Source organism: Carassius auratus, chromosome 17, assembly GCF_003368295.1.
Source record: "Carassius auratus strain Wakin chromosome 17, ASM336829v1, whole genome shotgun sequence".
Classification (NCBI taxonomy): Eukaryota; Metazoa; Chordata; class Actinopteri; order Cypriniformes; family Cyprinidae; genus Carassius; species Carassius auratus.
In genome coordinates this window covers 23,880,516-23,890,428 of record NC_039259.1, presented here as the reverse complement: position 1 = coordinate 23,890,428, position 9,913 = coordinate 23,880,516, and the positions used below count along the sequence as shown (strand labels likewise).

Below are 9,913 nucleotides of genomic sequence, written 5' to 3'. Positions count from 1 at the left end.
CGCCTCTGTAGCCAATAGTGGGAGTCGAAACTAGAAATGGGTTGAAGTTTTTCCACAGAAGATTCATGTATTTTCAGTGACATTATTTTAGGCTAATATGTATTTGAATAGGCGTTGATACGACTTGATGACAGCTATTCTGTGGTTGGAAAAGAAGACAGATAATTGTAGCGCCATCACTGTAACAAATTTCCAACCACAAAGCCTAGTTTCTCAGATGATTATAAGCATTTTTGTGTTCAAATGTGCTCTGCAAAGTACACTTATAAAAGAGTTTAGTGGCTTAAAATTCACGTGTGTTAGTTTTAAGCTATATGATCTATAGTTTACTTGTTAGAGTATAATATACATACAAACAAAAATATACAATAGAGTCATTACAGTTAGCAAAATATTGTGCCACATCATTTAAAAATATATATTTTAATAGCTATAATGGTTTACAAACAAACTTCACTTCTCAAATAAAGTCATAAGTCAGTGGCTTGGCTGAGTTTGGCTGTAACACAAGACAAAATAACATCAAAGATGACGTAAATTGTCTTCAGCGCACTACCTCTGCCTGTAAAAGAGGAAAAAAAACATGCAATGATCCCTCCCATACTTCCTGTTTCAACCGAAAGAGTTGGAGACAGAAATGCATTTGAACAAATTAAAACCAAAGAGGTTACTTACAGGAAAACATATGTATTATATCTTAATAAGGACTGCTTAATACAGCAATGCAAACATGAAATGGCACGGAGTGATTCAATGAAACGTATGGCCAGTTACATAAACAGACAATTTTAAGTATAAATGTGTTTACAATCAAACTCAATTTAAAAAACTGATGAGTGAACATTCATCAGAAGAGGGTTCTGTATGTTTAATCAAATCTATTTGCATCATTTATCCTGTTAAAGGCTCATTGGTTCCACTGTATCAGAAGACACTTCTTTGAGGGTCAAAGTACTCTATAAAGATGGATTTGCTTTAGAGAATCTGGATCGGTGTCATTTTTTAGATAAACCATGTGATCAAGTGGTACTTCTTCTATCCATTGGCTAAGCGCTAATGTTTCTAGGAACTGGGAACGAAAGAAAAATATGTAAACAAAAGATTTGTTTTATGAACTCTTGATAAAATGCATTGAACTACACTGCCAATCACAATTTAGAGACAGAGATAGCGAGAAACTTCTTACAACAGCATCCTGAAGAAAGGCAAACGTCTCTTGAATGCTGGGTACAGTTACTAACAGTGCACCTTTCTTTCTGAAATGTTGACTAATAAATAGCCAAGCTCTAAAAAGAATAGAAAAAATTGGTAATTTTAGTTTAAACTATTTAAGACACAACAAATATTTATAATTTGTTTACTGTGAAGAAATCCTGTATTTATGCATTTGTTGGCATTTCTGCATGTTCTTGACTGCAGGCACTTACTGCATTTGATCACTTGGTTCCATGAAGTATTCAAACACGTTGTTCATGATCAGAACATCTGTATTTTGCACTAAGGCAGCCTGAGAGCAGATATCTGCATGAATCACCTATGTAGGGCACATCAAGCATCTTTGTAAATATACTATCCACACAAAGCAATTACCACTGGAATAAGAAACGGTTCAGTTGATTACCTGAATTCTGTCACTGAAGCCATATTTCTCTACAGCCATTGTTTGAAGCTTGACAAACTCTGAATTTATTTCAACCCCCACAAGCTGAGATGATGCACTATACAGGTAGCCCTGTAGAGAAAAATCATCTATCTGAGCAATAATATAGATGCATCATCAGAACATGTTTTCAAAAAATATACAAAAGCTGGTGTAGTCTTTTGGCTGCAGATCTGGACCGGAAAGAAAAAGGTTGCAGGTTTATATCCAGCAAGGCAAGGAAGTTAAAGGATCAATTCTCCAAAAAATAAAAATTTGCTTTAAATATACTTCTTCCTAAGAACAGATTTGGATGTAAAATTAGGATTATGTTACTTTCTCACCAGTGGATACTCTGCAGTGAATGGGTGACATCAGAATGAGAGTCCAAACAGCTGATAAAAACATCATAATTCCCAAGTTACCCAAACAATTCCAGTCTATCGATGAACATCTTGTGGAGTACAAAGCTGCATGTTTGAAAGAAACAAGTTCATTGTGATCATTTTTTAACTTTAAACTGTCAATTCTTGCCTAAAGTCCATTCTTGCCAAAAATCCATAATCATGCTTCCTCCATTGAAAAAAATGACATACAAAATTCACTGACATACTAGTTTATAACTATTTTGGACTGTCTTCACTTGTAAACTGTGCTTGATCTGTGCATATTTCTGCCCTGATTCAGATGAAACATTTTTTTTTACTGGAGAAAGTGACATTATGGAAAAAGTACTTGTATTTGAATTTGTTTATTACAAAACATGCCGCTTTAAATGTGTGAATTACTTGTGGATTATTGTGATGTTTTTTAGTCAGCTTTTTGGACCCTCATGCTGACGGTACCCTTTCACTGCAGAGGATCTGTTGGTAAGCAAGTGATATGATGCTAAATTGATCTGTATCTGTTTTTTTATCTGAAGAAAGAAACTTATCTACATCTTGAATGGCCAGAGGGTGAGTAAATATTTTAGTATATTTTCTTTTTTGGGTGAACTATTCCTTTAACCCCAATTTGCCCCGGGGGAATTGTTTCTGTAAACGTCAGGCACTTTACAATTGATAATGAAACCATAACCAGCAATTTACCCCAAATAGCACAGCTCCAAGTCTAGATCCCACATCCACCAGCAGTTTTCCTGAGAGGTCTGGAAGAACGGTGTGGAATAGGAACTGGAGCTCCGGGATTGAGAACGAATGTGAAATGAACTCTGAACAATTATAAATCACATTTTATGATGTTGCTTTATTATAGCATGAATTTACAAAATACATAGCCCAGTATCCATGCAAACACTCACCCAGTGGTGCTGTTCTGTGCGATCCACAATCGAGGCAGTAGTTGCGACTTATTTTTCCCTCCTCACACAATGAATCCACAGCTTCCTCATCATATAAGAAAGCATCCACATGCACAGTGGGATGAGGTTTCTGTTGAGTCTAAAAATTAAAGTATACTTTAGGATCTTACAATGCAATTGTGAATCTCAGAGTAAAATACAAAAAAATATAATGCACAAAACTTTTGAATAGCCATAGTCTCTGAGGGAGCCATAGCCTCCAGTGGAAGGCAAACCCTTAGGTCTTCTGCAATACTTTGAAGAATAACACTTTGGTTATCCACCAAGAAATCATCCAGATCATCTGAAAATATAGATACATTTTTTAACCGATTTATGTCTATGACCTAGTCAAAGTGCTTAATATTGTCTTAAACTTACTTCGTAAAAAATCAAATAGATAAAACACAAAACAAATGTTCACACCTTGCACACAATCTAACCTGACAAAACAATAACAACATTTCCAGTTGTGAATTTACCGGATGTTTTCAACCATTCTAACAGCTCTGGAAGATGTTGTCTCTCTGTCTTGGACAACACCTGCAGAATTTCATTCTTTGCATCTTTAAAATTCATTGATTCAAGCGCTTGATACTTATCTTACGTCAAAAACAATCTAGATTCCAAACATACTACTTTAGGCAACACATGGGTTTACTGTAAGCAGTAGTGGGAAGAGTGTTATAATTTAAGGTAGAACTGTACATTTTCAAATCTGATTAACTATTCCAGGTCGTAAAAACTTTCTATGTGCAGTTTAACTCGTATCACTAAGATTTTAACGACTCTTACAGTTTAAAACGCAACCATTCTGTTGAAAATTAGTCAAAATCAGTTTTATAAACTGCTGTGCCACCTTAAGGTTTTGATCCATGACAAACATCTCTGATGTAAATTAAAAAAGAAATAGTGATATGATCGAAGTATATTCTAATTTATATACATTTTATCAAATTAAATGAGCAATGAGTAAAAACTAATCTAAACTTCATATAATATTTTGTCATAACAATTCCAACTTTTATTTTACACGGAAGTAAAGTTACGTCACGGGAAGTTGGGGGTTAGGTGACGTTTGTAATTGCTGTTCCACACTCGCCGAAAAACAGCTGCTGTGAGTTTAGGTAAGTAATATTTAATGGAAGCTTATCTCTTTATATTAATAACTGAACATCTTAATTTGACGTTGTTTTGACAAACGTTATTTAAATCCTGTCTTAAATCGACTAATGTTACCTTAATGCGGTTTACAACGGCTGCCTGGCCTTATTTCATCATAGAGCTGTAACGGAGTCAGTCTTAGAAAACATACAAATATATATAACGTTATTATAAATCTGTGATAAATGTATATTAGTTTAAATTACTCATGGGTGTTCCAATATTTATGTTTTCATATGGTAACGATCCATGTCTTAAAATGATCAAGATTCATCCAGACTGTACGGGACATGGCTGTCAATAACAGCGATAACATTGTTTTGATTTGTGTTTGTTTATTAAGGTTGAAAACATAATTGCCCTGGTTTCACTGAAGTCTCGAGGTTCAGAGAGAGCAGTGACAGGAGGATTGTTTTGGGGGGACACCCCACCACATTGGAAAGTCTCATTCACCTAAGAAGTATGTATGCATTACATCACTCACACTTATAATGTTATGAATTTACTTCTCAGACTGCATATTGGTTTAGAAGTTATCTGACTAAAATTAGACGATGTGTATTTTATAATGGAAGTTTTTCAGAAGTGAAAGAGTTGCAGTGTGGTATGCCTCAAGGAAGTTGTTTGGGACCATTGTTATTTTCTATTTTTGACAATGATCTTCCTCTGGTTTTAAAGTGTGCAAGAACAAATTATGTACGCAGATGATACAACATTATATCTACCACCAAAATCAATTGAAATTGATTGAATTGTCTTGATTTGGATGAGGAAATACAATTAGTGTTAAAGTGGGTATGTAATTAAGATTGAACCAAAGCATTGTGTTTGGATCCAATCCTAAACTTAAACTCACAACACAGTTAAGTCTGTCTATAAAGAGTGTACCTATTGAACAGGTAGAGGAAAACAGACTCTATGGAGAGTTATGCTTGAGAGTAGGCTGAAGTGGTCAAAACAGATTGAAAACATGGTAATAGTTATGGGAAGAGGTCTAACAGTTATTTAAGAGGTGTGCAAAATTTTTACTACAGTATTGCATCTCTCAAATTGTGCCAACAAAAGTATTCTTACCGTACTTATTTAGGCTACTGTCAAGTGGTGTGGTCGAGTACATCAAGTAAAGACTTACAGTTAGTCCAGAATAGAACTGCATGACTTACCCTGAACTGTAATAGAAGGATTAATATTACCAGAATGCACAAAATTTTAGGTTTACCACTCGTGAAGGATGGGTCAACTGTTTATTTGCTTTGTTTTATAAGAAATATTTCAGTGTCTGGAGTTCCTAATGTCCTGTTCTGTCAACTTTTGTATAGTAGTGCTAGTCATTGTTTTAATGCCAGGCATGCATCAAAAGGATATGTTTCAAGAATATGTAATGGCACATTAATATACAGTGAATTGTTGATTCTGATGTTTTTAATGAATACATTTTTTATATATATATAAATATTTTTTTATAAATATTTTTAAATATTTGATAATTCTTTTTTATTAAATCTTGCCTACCTGGAGTAACCATAACCCCATTTTGCAGGTTGGCAGATCTTAAACCGCAAACATGGTTTTAGCTGATCTGGGGAGGAAGATAACCTCAGCTTTGAGGTCTCTCAGCAATGCCACCATCATCAATGAGGAGGTACAGTGAATATGATACAATCTTAAAATGAGGCTTGTTAAGCATTGTGGCCCATAATAAAATGTTAACTTATTTACCATTTTTCTCAGGTATTAAATGCTATGCTAAAGGAGGTCTGTGCTGCCCTGCTGGAGGCTGATGTGAATATCAAGTTGGTTAAGCAGCTTAGAGAAAATGTCAAGTAAGTAACAAGTGTTTTTTTGTTTTTTTTTGGTGACCATTTTATATAGTAAATTACCAATTGTAGAATGCCTGTTTGCTATATAACCACTCTCTAATCTCAGGGCAGCCATTGATCTGGAGGAAATGGCTTCTGGCCTAAACAAGAGAAGAATGATCCAGCATTCTGTTTTCAAGGAACTTGTCAAGGTAAATGATGGTTTTCTCATTGTTCATCAGGGAGTCCTGCACTTGTTTACACCCTGTAGCCCAGGAGATACTCCGTTTCATCATGAAGTAGAGAGACTACCTTAAACCAGATGGAACTGACAACCCAATGATAGAAATGTATTCTAGAAGGTAAATGCAGAGTGGTTTTTTTTGCAGCTGGTGGATCCTGGAGTGAAAGCCTGGACTCCCACAAAGGGAAAGAACAATGTTATTATGTTTGTGGGTCTGCAGGGCAGTGGGAAAACCACAACATGTTCTAAGGTGAGCAGTTCTTGGGTATTTGCACTATCTATCCATCTATTATATTATAGACCTGTTTTTATACAGCCAATCATAAATGCAAGAACGTTTGGAGGGGGGGGGGGAAACTGTTGAAATGAGAAAATTGTCAATCTTCTATATGCAATGTTCTGTTGTCTTTCAGTCCTTGTGACCATTATGTGTCTCACTGTTTCTGAAGAAACTGTGTTTGTTTGCTTTGTCTACTGTCATGTGATGTGTTAGAAAAAGTTGACACTTTTTCTTTTGTTAGTTGGCATACTACTACCAAAGAAAAGGATGGAAGACGTGTTTGATTTGCGCTGACACATTCAGAGCAGGTATCGTCGACTATCTTTACATAGAAAAGTAATACTACTTAAAATGCTTCTGAAAAAAAAAAGAGTTTTGTTTGTTTTTAAAGGTGCCTTTGACCAACTCAAGCAAAATGCAACAAAAGCCAGAATACCCTTTTACGGGAGGTAATAAAACCTTTTTATTTTATATTTACTATTGAATTTCATCTGCTTACCAAACCTAATAATCTATTCATGTATGTGGGCATTAACAGTTACACAGAAATGGATCCAGTGATCATAGCTTCAGAGGGTGTGGAAAAATTCAAGACTGAAAACTTTGAAATAATCATTGTGGACACTAGTGGTAGACATAAGCAGGAAGACTCACTTTTTGAAGAAATGCTTCAGGTGTCAAATGCTGTGGTAAGTGTGAGACTTCTTCTGTTATCATAAAATATAAAGAAGCAATAAAGAAATGAAAATATAGTTGCTTAATGGGTGTTATTTTCTGTCCTGCAGCAACCTGACAACATAGTGTATGTGATGGATGCCTCCATTGGTCAGGCTTGTGAGGCTCAGGCTAAGGCCTTCAAAGACAAGGTAGATGTGGCTTCTGTTATTGTCACAAAACTGGATGGACATGCCAAGGGTGGTGGCGCGCTCAGTGCGTAAGTATACACTTTATGTATTTTACTTTCAGCACTTGAGTTAAAAAAAAAATGCAGGAGTTGACATAATTTATGTTTACAGTGTGGCGGCCACAAAGAGTCCCATCATTTTTATCGGCACAGGCGAGCACATTGACGACTTTGAGTCTTTCAAGACTCAACCCTTCATAAGCAAACTGCTCGGTGAGATTTGAATGTACTGCGGAGCTGCGATTTAGTTAAAGGAATAGTTCACCAAAGAATGAAACTTTGCTTAAAATGTGCTTATCATCAGGCCATCCAAGATGTAGATTACTTTGTTTTCTGATCAGAACAGATTTGGAGAAATTTGGCATTACATCACTTTCTGAACAATGGATCCTCTGCAGTGAATGGGTGCCGACAGAATGAGAGTCCAAACAGCTGATAAAAGCCACTCCAGCCCATCAGTTAACATCTTGTGAAACGAAAAGAAATAAATGCATCAAGGCATTTTAACTTTAAACTACAAGTCATTAATTGTGATTTGTAAGCAAGTGACGTAATGATCAATTTCTCCAAATCTGTTCCAATTAAGAAATGCACTCAACATCTTCCACTGCCTGATGGTGACTATATTTTCAACACATTTTCATGATTGTTCATTGGATGTTGCGACTGTTATTTGTGTTGTAATTCTTTTTTTTTTTTTCTAGGTATGGGAGATATTGAGGGACTGATTGACAAAGTGAATGAACTAAAGCTTGATGACAATGAGGAGCTTATTGACAAGCTCAAACATGGTAACTAGAACCTTATTTTTACAAGAATGTGTATTTTTGTGTATTCAATGTTTTTACACTAAGATATTTTCCAGTGCCTTTTCACCAATAGATGTGTCATTTATTTTTATTAGGCCAGTTTACACTCAGGGACATGTATGAACAGTTTCAGAACATCATGAAGATGGGACCTTTTGGTCAGATCATGGTAACGCCATCCCTTACTGAAAGGATATCTAATTACAATTATCCACTGACTAGTTCTTTTCTTACAATTTGTCTTTTTCTTTGTATGTGTTCAGGGAATGATCCCAGGATTTGGAACAGATTTCATGAGCAAAGGAAATGAGCAGGAGTCTATGGCCAGACTAAAGAAACTCATGACAATAATGGATAGTATGAATGACCAGGGTATGTGCTTTTTTTTCTTCTTTTAGCACAGTCTAAAAGTGGAATAATACACTGACTTCTCTGAATTGGAAATATTTTCAGTATAGTTCTGAAATATAGCAGTTTAGTTAACACACTGTGGGTTTTCCATCTCAGAACTTGACAACAAAGATGGTGCCAAGCTTTTCAGTAAACAGCCTAACCGCATCCAGCGAGTGGCCCGGGGGTCTGGAGTGGCTACCAGGGATGTACAAGAGTTACTCACACAGTACACAAAGTTCGCCCAGATGGTCAAAAAGATGGGAGGCATTAAAGGCTTATTTAAAGGTTGAGTGATCTGAACTTGAAGCATTCAAATTGTGTTCATTTCCTGATGCATTTAAAATCAGTGACTCATGGTCTCATTGTTTTTAAAGGAGGGGACATGTCTAAGAACGTCAACCCTTCACAGATGGCGAAACTGAACCAGCAAATGGCTAAAATGATGGACCCCAGAGTGCTTCACCACATGGGTATGAGCGCCCTTTTCACTTTAACATTCTTTAGTTTTTACTAGATTATGAGCAGCAGTATTTGATTTTGATTTGATTGATCAATACTAAACACATCTCATGCAAGAACCTATTTGAAATGACCAAAATTGCATTTTTAAATGTCACTGAGGATCTCTGAATACAGATGATAGTTGGAAAAGCTTTACTTAAAGACATCTATCTTTGTTTTTTTGAAGGTGGCATGGCTGGACTGCAGTCTATGATGAGGCAGTTTCAGCAGGGAGCTGCTGGAAACATGAAAGGCATGATGGGATTTAACAACATGTAAACCGAGGATGCAAAAGAATCTGATGGTTTTAGCAAACAAAACCTGGGCGGAAGAAGATGGTTTTATAATTTTATTCTTTAAATGGCGTTAAACAATAAACAAAGTCTCATTTACATGTAAGCCCAGTGTTTCTGGAGAAGGACTGATAGTGGGGACTGTTAGAAGATATTTTGTTTCCTGAAATCAAGTCCAGAGATGTTTATAATGCCTTGTGATGTCACAGGGTTGTTGGTTTGGCAAATATACACCCAATATACACAATATTGTCAGACTTCCTGACAACTGACCACTTTCTCTAAACTGGATTAATAAGGTTAAAGGTGTACAGGTTATATGACTTTACAAAGTAATTGCTATGGCCATTTTCATGGCATAAGATATTCATAAGTAGAAATCATGGTTTATTGTATAATTAAATATAATTTCTTGACTTGCCATAGAAAAGCTTTGGCTTTGTATCAGAGATGAACACAGTAGTTGCAAAATAGTATGTGACCATATTTTGTCATAATGTTATAATAAAGTTTATATGGGAACATTTTAACAGCAATTGTCTATTGTC

General features: G+C 35.7%; 2 protein-coding genes across 3 annotated transcripts; one reads left to right on the top strand and one right to left on the bottom strand.

Annotated features, from left to right (window-relative positions):
• Positions 1-847: 847 nt before the first annotated feature.
• Positions 848-3,918, bottom strand: LOC113117672 (uncharacterized). Of its 2 annotated transcripts, none has more exons than XM_026286514.1 (8): positions 3,422-3,918; positions 3,161-3,282; positions 2,940-3,078; positions 2,728-2,849; positions 1,622-1,732; positions 1,428-1,534; positions 1,187-1,286; positions 848-1,069 (listed from the first exon to the last, which is right to left on the bottom strand). In XM_026286514.1, the coding sequence occupies exons 1-8, from the start codon at positions 3,555-3,557 to the stop codon at positions 947-949; spliced, it is 960 nt and encodes a 319-aa protein (XP_026142299.1). In that variant the 5' UTR covers positions 3,558-3,918; the 3' UTR covers positions 848-946. The 2 variants fall into 2 exon arrangements, with proteins under 2 accessions (XP_026142299.1, XP_026142300.1); XM_026286515.1 differs by having other exon boundaries at positions 3,461-3,910.
• A 100-nt stretch (positions 3,919-4,018) lies between these two features.
• On the top strand, positions 4,019-9,901 carry LOC113117671 (signal recognition particle 54 kDa protein-like). Its single transcript, XM_026286513.1, has 17 exons — positions 4,019-4,105; positions 4,486-4,602; positions 5,683-5,784; positions 5,874-5,965; positions 6,069-6,153; positions 6,331-6,435; positions 6,707-6,773; positions 6,857-6,914; positions 7,004-7,154; positions 7,251-7,399; positions 7,482-7,582; positions 8,074-8,160; positions 8,274-8,347; positions 8,442-8,550; positions 8,686-8,856; positions 8,946-9,041; positions 9,260-9,901. Exons 3-17 carry the CDS (start codon positions 5,707-5,709, stop codon positions 9,349-9,351), a joined length of 1,515 nt encoding a protein of 504 aa, XP_026142298.1. The 5' UTR covers positions 4,019-4,105; positions 4,486-4,602; positions 5,683-5,706; the 3' UTR covers positions 9,352-9,901.
• Positions 9,902-9,913: the final 12 nt, after the last annotated feature.

Excerpts from the sequence above, each read along its gene's own strand:
- LOC113117671 (XM_026286513.1), top strand. The coding sequence starts at position 5,707 with ATGGTTTTAGCTGATCTGGGGAGGAAGATAACCTCAGCTTTGAGGTCT. Across the intron at positions 5,785-5,873 it reads CCACCATCATCAATGAGGAG|GTATTAAATGCTATGCTAAA; the intron begins GTACAGTGAATA and ends CATTTTTCTCAG. Across the intron at positions 6,154-6,330 it reads TTTTCAAGGAACTTGTCAAG|CTGGTGGATCCTGGAGTGAA; the intron begins GTAAATGATGGT and ends TTTTTTTTGCAG.
- LOC113117672 (XM_026286514.1), bottom strand. The coding sequence starts at position 3,557 with ATGAATTTTAAAGATGCAAAGAATGAAATTCTGCAGGTGTTGTCCAAG. Across the intron at positions 3,079-3,160 it reads AGACTATGGCTATTCAAAAG|ACTCAACAGAAACCTCATCC; the intron begins TTTTGTGCATTA and ends TTTAATTTTTAG. Across the intron at positions 1,535-1,621 it reads GCTTCAGTGACAGAATTCAG|GTGATTCATGCAGATATCTG; the intron begins GTAATCAACTGA and ends TGCCCTACATAG.